At 51.0% G+C, this 19,631-nt stretch overlaps 2 protein-coding genes across 5 annotated transcripts in view; both read left to right on the top strand.

Moving 5' to 3' along the window:
* Positions 1-542: 542 nt before the first annotated feature.
* MED1 (mediator complex subunit 1) lies at positions 543-17,698 on the top strand. 2 transcript variants are annotated; one of them, XM_035572042.2, is made up of 18 exons: positions 543-726; positions 2,434-2,540; positions 3,103-3,181; positions 3,622-3,676; positions 3,805-3,937; positions 4,686-4,714; positions 5,094-5,165; positions 5,477-5,551; positions 6,120-6,193; positions 6,540-6,629; positions 7,369-7,480; positions 7,772-7,896; positions 8,107-8,225; positions 9,372-9,573; positions 9,765-9,860; positions 9,967-10,072; positions 11,473-11,613; positions 11,791-17,698. In XM_035572042.2, the coding sequence occupies exons 1-18, from the start codon at positions 699-701 to the stop codon at positions 14,720-14,722; spliced, it is 4,575 nt and encodes a 1,524-aa protein (XP_035427935.1). In that variant the 5' UTR covers positions 543-698; the 3' UTR covers positions 14,723-17,698. The 2 variants fall into 2 exon arrangements, with proteins under 2 accessions (XP_035427935.1, XP_035427934.1); XM_035572041.2 differs by having other exon boundaries at positions 11,473-17,698.
* A 433-nt stretch (positions 17,699-18,131) lies between these two features.
* FBXL20 (F-box and leucine rich repeat protein 20) overlaps positions 18,132-19,631 on the top strand; it is a 37,180-nt gene continuing 35,680 nt past the window's right edge. Inside the window, exon 1 of one of the 3 annotated variants that reach the window (XM_035572047.2) lies at positions 18,132-18,237. In XM_035572047.2, coding sequence (XP_035427940.1) covers positions 18,217-18,237 — 21 coding nt within the window. In that variant the 5' untranslated portion in view covers positions 18,132-18,216. Of the gene's footprint in view, positions 18,238-18,554; positions 18,619-18,871; positions 19,391-19,631 lie in introns of those variants that run through there. The other 2 variants (XM_050715504.1, XM_050715505.1) reach the window with 2 other exon arrangements.

Genomic DNA, 19,631 nt, shown 5'->3' with positions numbered 1-19,631 from the left:
CCGGTCCGGTCCCCTCCCGTAGCACCGGCCCCGGCCCCGCCGCCCCCGCCCCGCGCGCGGCCCTGCCCGGCCCGGCCCCGCCGCCCCCCGCTCACGGCCCAAAGCGAAACGGCTCCGGCGGAGGGGGGTGGGGGGGGGGGGAAGGGGGGGGCGCGCCCGGCAACTCTCGCGAGACTCCCGGCAAAGCTCGCGAGACCTCTCGCGAGAACAACCCCGCAACACCCCCCCCCCCCCCAGCGGCCGTCCTCTAGCTGAGCTCCGCGAGGTTTCCGGGAGGGGAGGGGAGGAGCGGGACGCGCGCGCGCCGCGTGCTCTCGCGAGAGCTTCCACGGGGAGCGGGGAACGAAGGGGGGGGGGAGTAACGCCCCGCCCCCCTCCTGAGGACGGGAGGCGGCGGCCAATCAGCGCTCGGCAGGTTGAACCGCGGGGGCGGGGCCTGCGCCCGGACGCCCCCGCCCCTACGCCGTGAGGCGTAGGGGCGGGGGCGTCCGGGCGCAGGCCCCGCCAGCTCTTCTCGCCCTCCCCACATCTCGCGAGACTTCGCGGCTCTCGCGAGAGGTGGCGCGGCCCGGGGATGGCGGCGGCCGGCGCCGTGTGAGGCGGGCGCGGAGCGGCCCCGGGGGCCTCCCCCCGGCCCTTCCTCAGGCGACAGCGGCGCCGAGGCCCCTCCGCGGGCCTCCCCTCCCCGCCCCCGCGACATGAAGGCGGCGCCGGGCGGCGCCGAGGGTGAGTAGTGCCGCCCAGCGACAGCGGGCCGCGGGGGGGGGGGGGGGACTGAGGGGAGGCCGCGGCCTCGCCGGTGGGGCCCGGGGATGAGGAGCGGGGGGGGGTACGGGGATGGGAGGGGTCCGGCCTCCCCCCCCTCAGCCTTCAGAGGGGTGACAGGCCCGGTGGCACCGGGCTGGGCCCGCCCCAGAGCCGTGCCCGCAGCTCCCGGGGCTGTTGGTGAGGGAAATGAGGAGAGAAACGGTCAGGAAGGGGCCAGGAATTGTCGTCAGGAAGCGGGCAGGCGCTGGGGCGGGTTGGGCAGGAGGTGGTGGCGTCGCCGTCCCGTGGCGGGGGTTAAGGAAAGTTGGACGTGGTGCTGAGGGACATGGTTAGTGGGGGACTGACGACATTGGTGACGGGGGGGTGGTCGGGCCAGGTGGTCCTGGAGGTCTCTTCTGACCTTAATGATTCTAGGACTCTATGAAATAAAGGCAGCAGCCTCAGCACGTCACAGCTCGGCCTGTCCCCGCGCTGCGAGGGATCCGCTCTGTGAGCATGAAGCTATTGGGAAAAGGCAAGCACTTGCCAGGGGTTCCAGGCCACAGGGCAAGAGGCAGCGGACGCCCAGGTGGCACTGGCTGAACACCAGAGCACTTTGTCACCCTGTGGGTGACTGAGTCCCCAGTGGGTTGCCCTGAGCTTGTGGACCCTCCCCTGTCAGGAGAAGTTCGGAAGCCAGCTGGACGTGGTCCTGGGTCCCCAGCCACAAGTGGCCCTGCTGCAGCAGGGGTTGCTCCGGGTGGACCCAGGTGCCCTCGCCAACCTCAGCCAGCGTGTGCTTGTAACGTGGCTGGGAGGTGTCAAGTGTCTGAAAGCGTTTAACAAGCGCTCAGTTATTTTGTACCCTTGGACTTGGTGGTGCCAGCGTCAACTCTGTGAACCACGCGTGCATCAGTAACGAGAACAAAGCCTTTGAATTCCGCACCGAGGGCTTGCAGGGCTGTGTGCCGCGGCAGTTAACGTGTCACGGGCTCGTGTTTGCCTTGGAGCCAGTAGTGCCTGCGGCAGGGTTTATTTTGGCACTGATGTCTGCTGTTTTTTGTTTTTTTTTTTTTTGCAAATGCAACTGAAGAAAAAACTCAGCACAAAGGGGGGGGAAAAAGCTAAGTTATGGTAGTACCAAAGCCCGCGTTCTCTTGTGTAAGGCTTCTCTTGGCTAAGGCTTTTGGTGAGGGAAGGTCTGTGAGATCCTCGCTGTGCAAGAAGGTGGAAGAGTGAACAGTGAGGGGGAACCCCGGGAATTAAGCGTAACATCTCTTCTTTACTTCTCTGTTCCTTATCATGGGGAAGCTTCATCTTCAGGCCACGCTGTCGTAGCCCCAAACAGGCTGCCAGCGTATTCCTGTCGTGCCAGAACTTATCCCGACGGGGCTGGGTCATTCGGGGAGGGGCCGTGCAGAAGAGGAGCCCTTCCCCAACGGGCCCTTAGGCCCTTGAGGGACCTCTAGGTTTTGATGGCTGGTGATGTATTCTTAACGCTTATTGAGCCTTAAAGTCTAGGTTGCAGGGGTAAAACAGTAATAAATATATATATATATTTTTGAAATCATTCATAGCTTAAAGGTAGAAAGAGTTATTGTTACAACTGCCAGGCTGTGTTACTTGTAAAACCTGCAGGTATTTCTTGGTCTCTCTCCTGAGTTGTCCCCGTGGTTTGTCTCGCAGAAGCGGAGAAGCTGAACAAGATGAGCACTCTCTTAGAAAGACTTCACGCAAAGTACAACCAGAACAGGCCTTGGACAGAAACCATGAAGCTAGTCCGTCAAGTCATGGTGAGAAGGGCTGGGGTCCGAGTAGGAGGGTGCTGGAGTTCCTTTGCTGTTCGTTCTGTTGTTGGCTTGTTGGATCTCTGCAAAGCGCTTTAGGTTTTGTTCAAGCCTCGGCTTCCTTTTGGGTGTCCTCACACCCGGCAGCGTGCAGGGAGGGGTGGGATACCCTTTACCCTTCCAGCTAGGTGAGGGTAGGGAGGAGCAGGAGGCAGGGCAGAGCTACCCCAAGGACTGCTGCATTTATTGTGGTGGTAAAAGTTTGCCTCTCTGTTTCTGTCTCCTCGTGCACAACTCTCAGCTTATGCCAGTTAAAAAGTTGTTGCAGTCGGTTGTTCCACAGGAGCACGTTGCTCAAAAAAAAATCAATTCCAGGCCTGCCTTTGTTACCTGCTTCCAAAATGGGTGCTGTTCTCCTACAGGAATCAACATGAGGATGTAATTTCGGGATGAAATCTAATCTGCCTTTAATTACCTGAATAAACCTCACTTGACTGAACGAGAGTTGCAGCGATTCCCTCTCACTGAGTGACACGTAAAAAGAACATTTTTCTTCTTCCTGGCTTAGGAAAAACGAGTTGTGATGAACTCTGGGGGGCACCAACATCTGGTGAGCTGTTTGGAGACTTTGCAGAAGGCATTAAAAGGTTGGTACATTCTGTGCATGCACTGTAGGAAATGCTTAACTGTGATGTAGTGTGGAAATTCTCTGCATCGCAGAAGCAAGGTCGTTGCTAGCACATCTCGCTGTGTTCGTGGCGCTCACGTTTCCATAAGCATGCTTCTGTCTTATGACTCAGTATCAGCCAAGATCGCTTGTGTTATTTTTATTCTTATTGCCCGTACCCGAATTCCACTCGAGGAAGAAATCCATTCTCCCTCTGTACTCCTGAGAACGTTTGTTTTTCTCTATACGAAATGTTCTGTTTCAGTTTTGAGTGCAGGTAATGTTTAGAGATGCGCGTGTTAAGGTATGAGCAGACGTAGGAGTGAGTAAGGAGCTGGGGTTGTTTTAATGCCGATGTCTCATGCCAGGGAACATGCTGAATCCTTTCAGTAAGCCTTGTTTTGTGCTTTCTCCATCCAGTCTCTTCTCTGCCTGCCATGACGGATCGCCTGGAGTCTATAGCCAGACAGAATGGGTACGTCCACTCCTTTGTTTTACGGCAAAGGCATTTCCTGTTTATCTGTACACATCGTAATCTCACTGCTGGTTTGATTGTTTTTTGTGTGCATCTCATAGCAATTTTTGTTTTGTTTTGTATGTAAGCCTTGGATCTCACCTTAGTGCAAATGGCACTGAATGTTACATCACTTCAGACATGTTCTATGTGGAAGTCCAGTTAGATCCTACAGGGCTGCTGTGTGATGTCAAGGTGGCTCACCACGGAGAAAACCCTGTGGTACGTATTACTGAGAAAGACGAGCATAATGCCTTTTTGGTTTTGGAACTGTGGTTTCGCCTCCCTTTTGTTTGAGCAGAGAAAAAAATCACACTGAATGTCCTGCGAGACCTAGCATTGTGCCTTTGCTGCTCGCTTGTTCTAATGGAGGGTCAGAGCCCCCGTGGCGTAGTCTGCGAGGAGCGTTTTACTCGTGGTCTCTCTTTTTCTTTGAGTAGCGTTCCAACTGGAAGAATGATTTGAGGAAGTTGTTGGTGTGTTTCTGAGGATTTTATTTCTGGAGGAAGGACAGGGAAGCGAGTCTTAAAAAGCTTAAATCTGTGAATGGAAAGCACTAAGATGTGGAATGTTATGGTTAAGATCCTGAAAGAAAGGGGCTTTACTTCCCTCCTCCACAGGTGTGAGAGTTTGAACTTGCCCTTTATGTTGGTGTAGCTGCTCTTCTGAAAACAGGCCGTTTTTATATCTCTGTGAGATCGTAGGCTTTCAACTTACGGTGTCACAATTTTAAAAGCTTATTCCAATCAGTTCTTTAAGAAGAAAGAACACTGCTTGTATTTGTTCCAAGGGGGGTTGACAAGCAGAACTAGAAACATAGCAACGTGTAGTTGTGAGCATTTTGTTGCTTCTCATCTAAAGATGATGCTCAAAAACTTCACCGTTGTAATATTTTACAGTTGCTGTGCTGCACAAAGGCTTAATCTGATGCATTTGACATTGATGTTGCTGCATCTTCTTTCCTTTTCAGAGTTGTCCAGAACTGGTGCAACATCTGAGGTGAGCAACAAGAATTGGTTGTTACATTTTCGGCTTGGCTTCTCTTTGCAGTGTTGATGTGATGCTGTTTTATGCCTGGAAACACAAAACATTTCAAAACTGTTCTTTCCCCATAAAGTCTCTCCTCCTCAGGGGATTTTCTGGCTTTGGGTCAGATGTTTCTGATCCTGACTGCCATGCCTGGCATCTTGGGAGCCACAGCGCAACATTCATCAGAATTGTTAAAGCTGGATCATTTCAAGAAGGCATCGTTTAGCTGTCACGTAGCAAAAGTCTATTCTGAAGTGACTTAATGTTTGTATTAATATAGCTTTTAAAAGTTAAGCCTTATCTGCAACAAATTTGAACGCATGTTACTTTTTCTCCTTCTTGCTTTCAGAGAGAAAAATTTTGATGAATTTTCTAAGCATCTAAGGGGACTTGTGAACCTGTATAAGTTGCCAGGAGACAAGTAAGTCTAGAATATGTATGATATTTATTTATGTCCGTGTACATGCAATTAAACCTACCAGCTTTTAGCTTTGTGCTTAAATTTTCATTGTGCCTGTGATCCTGCTGACTTCATCACCATGGCTTGCGTGCGAACACAGTGGGCTGGAAGGATTTAATGCAGAGCAGTGGGAATACAGATCGAAAAGTTAAAATTTCTAAATGCTCAATCTGATAGGAAGTACTGCAGCTTGTCAGCCATCGGTTTGTGAGTTGCGTTTCTTTGCATGGTTCCTTTTAATTTTTCTTTTTTTTCTTTTTTTTTCCCCCCAGCAAACTTAAAACTAAAATGTACTTGGCTCTACAGTCTTTGGAGCTGGATCTCTCGAAAATGGCAGGGATGTATTGGTAAGAACATCTCTATGGTTTGCTTTTTCTTTTTTTTAATTAATTGCCGTATCACATTGACTGATTATAATAATGCCAAGTACTGTATATCCATGAAGCGTCACATCAATCCCTATAAATTGTGACTTTATTGCTAAAAAGCGCAGTGCTGAGGTTATAGAAGGATCATGCTGGCAGGAGAGTGATAAAGAGAGACAGAAAAATCGCTCAGAGCTTTCTGGAATTTACCATTGTCCTTTTTAACTACAGAATTCAACTGAAGGAAAGTCTGGAAGGCCAAAAAAAGTTCATGATTAGATGGATTAGTGGTAACAACTGTTTTACAGTCAGAAACGAAGAAACATCTGACCACCTTTTACTACTGTAGATTCGGGAGATAAACCATTCATGCTGTAGGAATAAAAAGTAGCTTCTGCTTTGCCTATGGCACCGTGAAGTTTAAAATAGCTACTTCTGTGACTGAGCGGTGTGTATATTGAGTTAAAATCTTAGACTGTCATCAGGACGTGAATTCTGGCTTCAGATATGGCTCTAGCTTGTTACAGACCTGTGATTGCCTCTCTTGCAGGCAAGCCACCAATGCAAATCCACTCGACAAGATTCTTCATGGCAGTGTTGGCTATCTCACCCCCAGGAGTGGAGGTATCTTTGATAAACGCTTAAAAAAGGAAAGAAAAAGTTGGTTTGGTTCAGGGTCCCCTTTATTAATGTTAGTTGGAAATTAACTGGTGGTAATAAAGAAAAATGCTAATCAAAGAGGGACAAGGTGGTTGAATATTTGTAAGTCGCACGTGATCCGGAAAGGCAGTCTTCCGTTACAAAGCTACGTCTGTGGCTGTGACAGCAGAGGACAGCTTTCAAGGTGCACTAGGAGCTCTGTGCAGCGTGTGCTGTGTTCTAATGCAAACATCAGGTGGTTACAGGGGCTAGTAATGACGGGGTTAACCTGCGGCATCAGGATGCCCGCTCATAAGCCTCTCTCCCACAGGTCTCCTTATGAATCTCAAGTATTATGTCTCGCCCTATGATTTATTTGAAGACGGCACTGGAGCCCCCGTTATTTTGCATGAGAACAATGGTAGGTCGCCTTTGGAAGCTACTGTGGGCTTACTGCTGCTTGAAGGAGAGAAGAAAGCAGAAGTCCAGGGGAGCACTCTGGCTGCCCTCTGCTGTCACTCTGTAATACGAGGAAAGCAGAGGCTGCCTTACAGAGGACACGGGTTTAATTAGTACCTGAGTAAATGCCGTCTGAGCTGACCATCTTGAGCCTCGCGGCTGTTCTGGAGTTTGAATTGGGCTACTACCAGTGGTAGCAGTCTGCAGACAGAGCCTTTGTCCTTAGGATGAATTTCATTGTTAACATGCGAGTTGTTTTATTGTCGGAATACTTGGGTATTCCCATCTGCTGTCCTACTGTAAGATTGTTTTTCATGCGTGTGTGTGGATATTTGTCTTTTGGTAAAATGACAAAACCCAGCACCAGTTAAAACTGAGGCTGGTCTTGGAAGAGAAAAGGGTGAAATTATTACAAAGCAAAACAATAAATGGCTTTGAAGGAACATACTACAGACTGGCAAATGTATTTGAAATATGTTTTAGGAATTATGCCACTGATCAACCTTGTAAGAAAAATAGTGTTAGGTAGCACAACTAACTTGTTCGGCTGTAGTCCTTTTAGTGATAGCAGTGAATGCTGAGAACTCTGCTCTGTGGAGGAAGCAATGCATTTCCACCGTACTGATATTTAGTTCATAAAGGCTGCGTTGTTTTTTCATCACCTTATGTTGTTCTCTTTTTTTTCTTGCCTTCTCTTGCAGTTCCTCGATCTTTAGGAATGAATGTGTCGGTAACAGTCGAGGGAACCATGGCGATGTACAAACTTCCAATTGCACCACTGATTATGGGCTCTCATCCAGTTGACAGCAAAGGGTAAGCAAAGGACCTATCGGCCAGGCCTTTCTCAGTGGCCTTGGTCAGACGCCAACTCAATATTCAGCCCTCTTTTGAAGTCAGAGTGGGGAGATGACTGCGTGATGTCACAGCATTATATGAAGCTGAGAAATGGGTATTTCAGGCACGTGACATGCTTTTGAGGACTGTCTTTTAATTTTTAAGAAGGTATACCGGTCTGCTTGTATCTGAGCTAGCTGCAATCGCACATCTGGCACACGCGATCATGCCCTGCATCTAAAAAGACCATGTATTAACTTGATTTTCCAGAACTCCATCTTTCTCATCAATCACCAGTGCCAACAGTGTGGACTTACCAGCTTGTTTCTTCTTGAAATTCCCACGTCCCATTCCAGTGTCTCGAGCTTTCATTCAGAAACTTCAGAGCTGCACAGGTGAGCGGCAGATCTGTGAGACGGACACTCCCTAGGTTTTTATCAAAAAACCGCTGCTATTTTTTAAAACACGCCATGAAAGTTGCTTAAGGTTTTGTGCTGTTTTTGGTAAGAACCAGAGAGGTTTGTTTCAGTAGATAGTAACTCCTCTGGCCCACCATCACCTTCCAGCTCCCAGTGTTATCATTCTGTGCCATTTTGTTTCCTCAGGTATTCCACTGTTCGACACACCGCCAACGTTTGTACCCTTGTATGAGTTGATCACGCAGTTTGAATTGTCTAAGGAGGCTGACCCTGTACCGTTAAACCACAATATGCGCTTCTATGCAGTAAGTACGTCATTACAACCAGGGCATTATACTTGTAGATGAGCAGTGTGGGGGGGGTTTCATCTGTTCTGGGTGTTCTTCAAGGAGGATAAAGGAAATTGGTACAGCACTTGTTCGTGGGGAAAGACTCTGCTACCCAGTCATTAGAATTCTGATACGGACATGACCGCAGTAATTAGGAGAATAAACTATTTTGTCTTAAATGTGGATTTGTCATGATATGCATTCCCGCAGAATGATTTGTGTCTACATCTGACCTGTTCTCTGATCTGAAAGATGGATGCAAATGGATGGATGGATGGTGTGTTTGGTCACACTGGTGTGTAAGCCGATGTGCGCACACCCGGTGAGGTTGCAGGGGTTGTTTTCTTTCTCTTTAGCTAAAATTGTACATCAGAAAGCTTTATGTGGACTGGGTGACGTAAATAAAGGTGAAATGACACAGGGCAAACCTTGAATAAATGACTTCAAATTTAGACACGTGAGTTGGCTCTTCAGAAGGTCTGTTGGCTGTTCTTGGGTAGCAGGTGAGAAGAACACTGAAGGTAGCTGCAGCAGTGTTCTAGAGGCTAGACCGGGCTTGTGGGAAGACATCAGGATCACCTGTGATGTTTGCAGTTTTCATTGATTTTGTGTGCAAATAAATAAACATATAAGAAATGGAAAGTGACTTAGCAGTGAAAAATCCATTGCAGTCAAAGTGCAGCTGCAGTAATGACAGCAGAGGTATTGGAGAGGTCAGCATTGCCAGATTCTGTCCTTTCCTTTTTCTTTGGACTGTAATTTGTGGCTGAATCACTTGCATCACTTGGGAGAAATCCTGCTTCTTAAATTAGTCAGTGACAGATCTCCTATTAACTTCAGAGGATTTCTCTTTCCAGAGAAGGGGATGCCATGCCACACGAAGCTGTTGTAGTGGGGGACAGTTAATGCTGTTTGGCAATACTGCTGCTGAGGAGCCAAAGTCCTGTCTTGCTTGTTCGGGTCTGCTTGTCATTTAATGGAAGGAAGACGTCTTCATTGTCATTTTCAACCAGAAAGGTGGCTTGGCGTCATTTAGATCTGCAGCCTGCTCTTTCCTCCTTAGATGTCTGTTATCGCCTTGTACCCAGCACTGGCTGGAGTAAAGCAGAAATTGTTTGTCAGGCTCTTCCAGGACAGCAGCACTGTTACTTTCTGAACAAGGATGCTCCTCTCCCAGATGGAAGAAGCCTCCAAGGAACACTGATCAGTAAAATCGCCTTCCAGCACCCTGGACGGGTTCCTCTCATCCTTAATTTGATCAGACATCAGGTGGCATACAACACACTAATCGGCAGCTGCGTCAAGCGAACAGTTTTAAAAGAAGGTGGGTACGACATCAAGTGGAATACAATGTGGGGATAATAAGGAGCTGTGGGTGATTTTCCCAGGTGTAGGAATTAGCAGTGAGGCCCATGCTGCTTCCCTTTTTCTTTTCTCTTCTATATGGGTGTATTGAGCTGGCGCCTCTGGTTCATCTCCTGTGTTCCCTAATGTAATAGTTCCCATGTCTTTCAGATTCTCCTGGGATCCTGCAGTTTGAAGTTTGTCCGCTCTCTGACTCCTGTTTCAGTGTATCCTTTCAGCACCCTGTGAATGACTCCCTAGTGTGTGGTAAGTGGTCTCGCTAAAAGCATGCTGTATTTAGAGGCAGGACGGCAGGGTTTTCTTCCATCGTAACCAGAATTTTTATCTCTTCTAAATGCCTTCTCTCTTTCAGTGGTAATGGATGTGCAAGACTCCACTCATGTGAACTGTAAGCTGTACAAAGGGCTATCTGATGCTCTTATCTGTACGGATGATTTCATTGCCAAAGTTGTTCAAAGGTAAGCTGGATGTTTTTGTTCCGACGTTCCGTGTTGCTTACAGTGATGTTTGTAAGCTAATATGCAGGAGCTTGCAAGTACAATTAATTGCACATGCCTTTGATAGCATCCTACCAAGTTTTTTATATTGCAGAAAATTCAGCTTTCAGGAGGAGAAGCGACAATGCAAAAACAGGCTCCAAAAGTAACCCAGAAGCAGCTAAAATTAGTGGTAGAATAGCGAAAATTTTAATTGCTTTCCCATATTCCCAGGATTTCTGTGTAATGATCAGGATAAGTGATTTCTATCCAGAGTGTTTTCCATAAGAGTAAGCGTCATTATCCCGGTTTCATAACCGGGATGAGCCGAGGTGCAGGCAGACTGCGTGGCACGTCTGTGGTTACTCAGCCGACCAGCGCCGGAGCCAGAGAGGTGGCTCAGACCTTCTGAGTCAGTCTGGTGCCATGCCTGTAGGACCAGGCTCTCAGGTTCACTCCTTTCTGTTTTATGAGCTGTAACAGACAGGAGATATTTCATGTTTAAGAACATATCGGTGAGTACCGTGGCTTTAGTAATGGCATGCCTCTGTTCAGGGCACTCCAAATCGTGTGGATGAACTCTGTTGTATTTCTCCTGGTCGTTTTTGGAGTCATTCTGTCTGTGAGTGAGTTTTACATGCGGTTGTTTGGAGGAGAGGCAAACAGGCAAACCTGGTGCCCTACTGAAAATTCCATTCCAAACATTGAACCCTAGCTACTTATTTTTGGGTGTGTGTCCGAGGTGCCTGCCTGTTTATGCTTTCTCCTCTAGTTGGTTGCTTTCAAAGTCTTGTAAAATGTGAAAGAGCTCCCCTGCAGGTTGTCATTTAGCCAGGTCTTTTATCAAGGTTACTCCACCCCAGCCACCATGGAGGCATGCAGAACGCTGCAGAATGTTAACAGTGCACAGCATAGACCTCTTGAGTGAGAATAGCTATCTTTATTTCAGAACATTATAGGGTAGTTGACCTTGAGGAGAATGTGACAGCATCATTGATTTTTACAGGACTGCAGGAAGTGTAAGGCTTGCCAAGCTTAGACAAAGGTGTTCCCTAGCAGAATCAGAGTAACAACCCAGACTGCATCCTGTGCTTTAACTACAAGATTATCATCTGTCAGCTATTAATTATTAGAGTTAGTTGACTGATTAATTATCCCTGCATTTGTGATTGCAAGACACAGTTGTCTCATGGCTGGATAAGCACGGTGGGGTAAGTATGAATACAAACAGAGCAGCAAGGCATTTACGGTGCCTGGACCTGTTGCTCTCTTGTGCCCACGAGCCTCACTGCTTGCTTTGATGAAGGTTTTAAAACCGCTTTGGTGAGCGTCGCTGTAGGGCAGCAAGATGCCTGCTAAACCCTTTGCCTTGTGTCTTGCAGGTGTATGTCCATTCCCGTGACCATGCGAGCAATTCGCAGAAAAGCAGAAACGATTCAAGCAGACACACCAGCCTTGTCCCTCATTGCAGAAACAGTAGAAGATATGGTGAAGAAAAATCTTCCCCCAGCCAGCAGCCCAGGGTATGGCATGACCACAGGCAGCAACCCAATGAGTGGTACCACTACCCCAACAAACACTTTTCCTGGGGGGCCCATCACTACTTTGTTTAACATGAGCATAAGCATGAAAGAGAGGCATGACTCGGTGGGCCATGGGGAGGACTTCAGCAAAGTGTCTCAGAACCCTATTCTCACTAGTTTGTTGCAGATCACAGGGAATGTGGGGTCTACCATTGGCTCAAGTCCAACCCCTCCCCATCACACACCACCACCAGTATCCTCACCAGCAAGCAACACCAAGAACCACCCCATGCTCATGAACCTTCTTAAAGAGAATCCCCCTCAGGATTTCTCCACTCTGTATGGGAGCAGCCCTCTCGAAAGGCAGAACTCTTCCTCTGGCTCTCCCAGAATGGAAATGGGCCCTGGGGGGAATAAGCAAAAGAAAAAAAAATCCCGCATGCCAGCCGACAAGCCCAAGCATCAGACTGAGGATGATTTCCAGAGGGAGCTCTTCTCAATGGATGTTGACTCCCAGAATCCCATTTTTGATGTCAACATGACTGCAGATACCCTGGACACCCCTCACATTACTCCAGCACCCAGCCAATGCAGCACTCCTCCTACTACATACCCGCAGCCTATACCTCACTCGCAGCCCAGTATTCAGAGAATGGTTCGACTCTCTAGTTCGGACAGCATTGGAGCCGATGTTACTGATATCCTTTCGGATATAGCAGAGGAGGCTTCCAAGCTACCCACCACTAATGAGGACTGCCCGCCCATTGGTACTCCAGTGAGAGACTCTTCTAGTTCAGGACATTCACAAAGTGCCCTCTTTGACCCCGATGTTTTTCAGACGAACAATAGCGAGAACCCGTACACAGACCCAGCAGACCTGATAGCAGATGCTGCTGTGAGCCCCAACAGTGATTCTTCAAACCATTTTTTTCCAGACGGGGTAGATTTCAATCCTGACTTGCTGAACAGTCAGAGCCAAAGCGGCTTTGGGGAGGAGTACTTTGATGAGAGTAGTCAGAGTGGAGACACGGATGATTTCAAGGGCTATGCATCCCAGGCTCTAAGTACTTTGGGGGTACAAGTATTAGGGGGCGATGGGGGGGAAAATAAATTTAAGGGAAGCAATCAGTCCGATACAGTAGATTTTAGTATTATCGCAGCTGCAAGCAAAGCACTGGGGTCCTCTGACATCATGGAGCACCACAGTGGAGGTCAGAGCCCCTTACTGAATACAGGGGATTTAGGAAAAGAAAAGTCTCAGAAACGGGTAAAGGAAGGCAATGGTTCTGGAGGTAACCTGGCAGGTCCTGGGATAGATGGGAAGCCGGGGAAGCGCAGCCGGACGCCATCCAGTGACGGCAAAAGCAAAGAGAAACTCCCGAAGCGGAAGAAGCAGGAGACAGATGGGAAATCTCCATCTCACAGTTCATCGAACAGGCCTTTCACGCCACCAGCGAGCACTGGTGGGTCCAAATCTCCTGGCAGTTCAGGCAGATCTCAGACTCCTCCCGGTGTGGCTACTCCTCCTATTCCAAAAATCACCATTCAGATCCCAAAAGGAACAGTGACTGTGGGCAAACCGTCTTCTCACGGCCAGTATACCAGTAGCGGCTCTGTCACCTCCTCCAGCAGCAAAAGCCATCATAGCCATTCTTCCTCCTCCTCCTCTTCCTCCTCCTCGTCAACCTCAGGCAAAATGAAAAGCAGCAAATCAGAAGGGTCTTCGGGCTCAAAGATGAGCAGCAGCCTCTACTCAAGCCAAGGTGGCTCAAGTTCAGGTCAGTCCAAAAGCTCGGCTCAGTCAGTGGGAAAGCCTGGATCCTCCCCCATCACCAAGCATGGCCTCAGCAGCGGGTCTGGAAGTACCAAGATGAAACCTCAAGGAAAGCCATCGTCGCTTATGAACCCTTCCATGAGTAAACCAAACATCTCGCCATCTCATTCTAGACCTTCAGGAGGTTCTGACAAGCTTGCTTCTCCCATGAAACCTGTTCCAGGTACTCCCCCGTCATCGAAGGCAAAGTCACCTATCAGTTCAGGTTCTGGAGGCTCTCACATGTCTGGGACTGGATCGAGCTCGAGTATGAAATCGTCTTCAGGAATGGGATCCTCTGGGTCCATGTCACAAAAGCCGCCTCCTTCATCGAATTCTTCCACGGCATCTTCATCTTCCTTTTCATCTAGCGGGTCTTCCATGTCTTCATCTCAAAACCAGCATGGAAGTTCCAAAGGCAAGTCTCCCAGCAGAAACAAGAAGCCATCTCTGACTGCAGTCATAGACAAACTTAAACACGGGGTTGTCACTAGCGGGCCTGGTGGAGATGACCCGATGGATGGACAAATGGGGCCAAGTTCCAATTCCTCAAGCCATACTATGTCCTCCAAACACAATATGTCTGGGGGGGAGTTCCAGGGCAAACGCGAGAAGAGTGACAAAGAGAAATCTAAAGTCTCTGTTTCCGGAGGATCTGTTGACTCTTCCAAGAAGAATTCAGATTCCAAAAACGTCGGAAGCACCGGAGTGGCCAAAATTATCATCAGCAAGCATGATGGTGGTTCCCCTAGTATTAAAGCCAAAGTAACTTTGCAGAAACCTGGGGAAGGAGGTGGGGATAGCTTAAGGCCTCAGATGGCTTCTTCCAAAAGCTACGGATCCCCTCTAATCAGTGGGTCTACTCCAAAACACGAACGCTGCTCTCCCAGCCACAGTAAGTCACCAGCATACACTCCCCAAAACATAGACAGTGAGAGTGAGTCGGGCTCTTCCATAGCAGAGAAATCCTATCAGAACAGCCCCAGCTCTGACGATGGCATTAGGCCACTGCCTGAATATAGCTCAGAAAAACATAAGAAGCACAAAAAAGAGAAGAAAAAGGTGAAAGACAAAGACCGGGACAGAGACCGGGATCGGGACAAAGAAAGAGACAAGAAGAAATCTCACAGCATCAAGCCAGAGAGCTGGTCTAAATCCCCGATTTCAGCTGACCAGTCTCTCTCCATGGCCAGCAGCGCGATGCTCTCGGCTGAGCGACCGTCCCGGGCTAGCCCCGAGTTTTTGATCGGGGAAGAAGATGATGATCTCATGGATGTTGCTCTAATTGGCAATTAATTTTCGTAGTATCTTTGAAAGATACTAAGTACGCAGGACCTGCGGGTTCCAGAGATGGAAAGAAAGGAACCATTCGTTGCAAACCTGCCACGCTGATGTCGATGAGGTGTTTTAAGAGAAAAAAAAAAAAGTATTTCCAAGGATCTCCAAAGTTCACACAGAACGTGTGAGTGCCAGCAGCTCATTCTGCAAGCCAGGTTCCTGACTGTGGCCTTCATCCTACGGACACTTACACTCATTCTTAATTTATAAGTATTAATAGGCCCATTAGAGGTAATGGGTATAAAGCTAAGTGTGCGTGTAAGCGTGGGAGCAGACCTCCAACTGGTGCAAACAAACGTAGGCTATTCTGGGAGAATCTGAGTTCCTCTGCCCCTCTTCCCCCTCAGACAGAGTTGGTTTTGCTTTTAGGAAGTTTTAAGCTAATTATTTTAAGGCATATTTTAGGGCTGGGTTTTACTCTTTTTAAAAAGGGTGGTTGGAGGAAAGAAAAAAAAAAAGTGCTTTTTAGTTATTTTTGTGGCATTTCTTCATTCATGGCCTGACTGAGAGCAGTGCTGAGGAACTTTGTCTTCCTCTGGCGTGGGCTGCGGAGTCAGCCACTGTGAGGGATGTTGGCGTTTTATTCCAGGTCGAAGTGATGAAGGAATGCTGTCGAATTTTTTACTTCCCTTTCATTTTAGCTATTTATTTATGTCCGTATCTGAGTGCTTTATGCTGCTTGTTTTCATGCGATCTCCATTTTAATTGTACGATGGAGTCCAAAGGGACTTGAGAATTTGGGTAGAGCCTGTGGATTTGGAAAGCTCTGCACACGTGCAGCCACTGTAGCTTTGGTGAAGCTGGTAAAATTCTGGCGTGCATGGGAGCAAATCTAAATTGAAAAGGAACTCCACTGTCTTAATCTGAGCACTGCTTCCTTGTCAACCAAGCAAACAACGTCCCCAGGACCCCCGATGCTGCATTTGTAAAGAGAGAGACTGTAAGCCGCGCACGAGCCTCAGTCCTGCAAACTTTAGAGCTGTGCTAAATCTATCCACAGCGAATGCTCCGTTACTGTCGCTAGAACAGCTCGTGTGCATTCATGGTTAAAAACAGGCCTTGTTTTCTCAAGCTGTTTCTGTTGCCGAAGCGCTTAAGGTTTCTTTCTTTTTTTCTTTTTCTTTCTTTCTTTTCTTTTAACTTGCAGCACACTTCTCAAATAGTAATTCTGGTAATGCACACAAGCATTCCCTTCTCTCTCTGGGAGGTGTTAGCCTAGCGCTGTGAGTCAGTCACTTCCTCGTGTTAGCACTTACACTGCTGGAAAAGCAGACCCTAACTGGTTCGTCTGGATAACAATTGCAGCAGAAGCAGTGGTTTCCTTAAGTGATGGATTTTCCCCTTTTGGCTGGAATTAAGAGCGTGACTCAGGCATCCTCTGTGGTCTTATCTTGTGGTCCCTGAAAGGAGAAGAGACTCAGGAGCGTGTTTTATTTTTAAAAGCAGTTAAATGTGATTTGCTGAAGAAGAAATGTGGGAAATCGCGAGTTCTCCATTCGAATTTCGTACTGGCAGAGTCCTGCTCCCACTGGATTTTGGCATTGACTCCTGGAGGCCAGGATTTCACCTGTGGGAAGGAGATTAGACTTCGCATTTGGGGATGCAGCCTGAAAACATGTCAAGGATTTAAGTTTCTTTTAAACACAGAGATTTCCAGTCCTGCTTACGGTCTGACCCCAGTGATATTCCAGGCAAGCAGTTTCTTTTCTGGCTCGTTCAAAGCCATAGCAAGGTAGTTGTCTTTTCAGTAGGGTGGCAACTATGCAGTTAAGTGTAGGGGGTTTTCACCACTTCCTCCTGCCTTCAGCTTCATTCCCAGGCTCCTGTAGGGTGCAGGAGCCCTGAATTTCCTAAAGCCACCCTGAACTCCACAGAGCTGCCCTTCCTTGTATTTTCCAACAGTCATCCTTTGCTCCTTGTGGTCTGCGTTCCGTAGCTTCCCCCTCCCCAGTGCTCCCATCTTCACGTGCTGAGATGATAGAGAAGTAGTGAATAAAGCCTAAACCCGGAGCAAATGACGTTATCTTACGCAGCATCAGAATCGGATGACTGCGGGGTGCCTCTGAAGAGGATGTAAGGAATACAGCACCAGATGGCTTTATCTTGAGACCCTGCTACAGCGGCTGCACCGGGGAAGTAATACCTGCTCAGGCTCCAGCAGGTTGTCAGCTGTTTTCATTCTGCCCCCTCATTTTGTAAGTTACTTCGTTTATTTTTTTTTTTTTTTTAAAAAAAAAAAGTCCTTTGATCTGTTCAGGGCTGTGTGAAGGTACAAACCGCCTTCAAAAGAAGCCCTCTTAAAAGTCGAATCAGGGCTGGGGATTTCACGGAGCAGTGTGCTGGACTTGTCGTTGATCGGAGTAATGTTTTACCAATGCGAAACGCAGTGAAAGTTAAGAGGAAATACTGTTCAGCTTCAGCACTGACACAGAAATGCGTTTGGAATGGAACAGCTGAACGCGTTTCCTTCTCTGCTTGCCCAAGACCAAAGTTCAATACTCTCAATTTCTCCTGCGAAAGGTGGGCGTCGCGGACACCCGCAGAAGTACAGGGAACAAAGTCTCCTCCTCTCTCAGCCTCCGCGACACCGAGCGCTGCAAGAGAAACCGGGGCCTGAACCGCGGTCGGGGCAGGCTGAAAGCTTTTGGATCCGTTTTGATGCACTGTACCCTTCCCCTTTGTACACCCTCCGTTTTGTATCGCGTGAGAGAGAGAGAGAGAGACTAGAGCCAGGCGCCAGCTGCATGATGCTTCTACCGCGTTGAGAGATGAGGTACACCCGTCCCTACACAGACACTTTGTGTGTAAACGCTTGGTCTCTTACAAATGTTTTATTTTTAAAATATTTTTGCTTATTCTCGACGATATTTTACATCTTTCAGTATTGGAAAGATAAACGTGTAAACAGAATAAAAGCCAAACCTTTTAATCTCAGCTGCAGAAGCGTCCCAGGGACGTTAAAAGCCGTTCTTTCCTGGGGGGGGGGGGCCGGGCTGCGGATCCGCGCCGTGAGCCCCGGGGGCTGCGGGGGCAGCCCTGGGAATGGCGCCGAGCTCCTTTTTCAGCCTCCTTTGCTCGTGGGGCTCCGGCAGGGCCCCCCCCCACCCCCGATCGCTCCCCTCGCCCCCAGCGGCCTCGGTTCGGGGCGCGCCGCGGCGGCCACGCGGGATTTTCCCGCGGTAATGACGTCACCGCGGCGCGCCGCCAGCCGGGGCCCTGATTGGCCGGCGCTGCCTCCCCCTCCCAGCACACCCGGAAGGGAGTGGCGGGGCGGGGCCGCGCCCCCCCTCGGAGCCCCCCCCGCAGCCCCCTCGGGGCGACCCCGGGTTGGGGGGGGGGAGGGGGCGCCCCAAGGGCCCCCCCCCCGGTACCGGAGAAGGGGAGGGGGGGGGCCGCAGCCCCCCGGAAGTACCGGGAGGGGGTCGCGGGTCGCGGAGGCCGGCGGCGGCGCGATGGGCGCGGCGGCCTGCGGGGTAGGTGGGCGCGGGGGGGGGGGAGGGCGGCGCGCGGAGGGAGGGAGGCGTGGGGGGGGGGCGCGGACCGTTCCCCTCCCCCCTCCCGTTCCCGTCCCGGGGCGTCCCCGCCGCAGCGCCCCCCCCCCCCCCCCCCCGGCGCGCCGACCAATGAGCGGGCGCGTTGCTGGCAGGTGCCGTGTTTTTGTTTTGGGTCGAAGTTGAGGCCGGAGGAGGCGCCGCGGCGGCGGCGGGCGGAGGCCGCGAGGCACCGGCACCCCCGGGACCACCCCCCCCACCCCGCGGGACACTCCCCCCCCCCCCCCCCCCCCGGTACCATCCCTCCCTCCCGGCCCCGCCATGCGGCGGGAGATGAACGGGGTCACCCGGAGCCGCTTCGAGGTGAGGCCGCGGGAAGGGGGGGGGGGCGCGGGGGGGCTGGGGGGAGGGGGGGCGGTGTCCTGCGGCCCCCCCCGCGCCCGTCGGTCATCGGGGGGGGGGGGGGCTGCGGGGGAGGGGGGGAAGAGGCCGGGGAGGGGAAGGGGGAGGGGGAGGGGGGAGGACGGAGAGGGGAAGGGTTTTTGGGGGGGGTTGGATTTGGGGGGGGTCGTGGGGGGGGGGTAATTTTTTCGTCCGCGGCCCCTGAGCAGCGCGGGGGGGGCGCCTGCGAGCCCTGGGCCCTGTGCGGCCTCCGGGCCCTTTGTCCGCGGCCAGGCCGGGCTCGGCGCACCCCCCCCCCCCCCCCGGCGGCCGCCCCTGGGCTTTGAGGGATCGGGGGGGGGGGATTTGTGGGTTCGCGGTTTGGGGGCGGCGGCTTTTGTGTCTCGGGGGGTTTCTGTGCTCCCCCCTCTCGTGGTCACGGGTGGGCAGCTGGGAAGCAGCGCTCCGGTACCGGCTGGGGGTGTGAATTGAGCCTGCCCCCCCCCCCCCCCCCCCCCGGGGCCCCCTCGTGGGGTTTGTCGGGCTTTTGCTTCGTGGCCGCCCCCCCCCCCGGGACGAGGCACCGCGGCCTGCCCGCGGGGTGGGCACGGGCGGCGGGGTTTGGTGCAGCCCCCGACCCCCTCCCCTGCACCCCGCAGTGAGCGGCCAGCTCGGGGCTCCCCTGCCTGGAGCACGCGGTTTTTCCACGTTTGGGTCTGAAGAGCCGAGCGCTGGGCTGCGCCCTCAAAAACGGGTTTGTTTTTTTGGAGGGGACGTGGCCGAAGTTCGGTCGTGCCCTCCCGGATCGAGCTGGCGGCGTCCCTGCCCCGGCAGCGGGAGCTCTGCGCCTGGGAGCCGTGGTTTATGGGGACGGCCGTGCGCGGCTGCGGGGGGACTGGGAGCGGTGGTCGGGGGGGTCCTGGGGCGGCTTCAGCTCGGGGTGGAGGCCGGTGGGGAGGCTCTGCCCCGGGAGGCTCAGCCTCCAGGCCCCGGTA

This window comes from Cygnus atratus, chromosome 25 (genome assembly GCF_013377495.2).
Source record: "Cygnus atratus isolate AKBS03 ecotype Queensland, Australia chromosome 25, CAtr_DNAZoo_HiC_assembly, whole genome shotgun sequence".
Lineage (NCBI taxonomy): Eukaryota > Metazoa > Chordata > Aves > Anseriformes > Anatidae > Cygnus > Cygnus atratus.
This window is presented reverse-complemented; position numbering and strand designations above follow the sequence as displayed.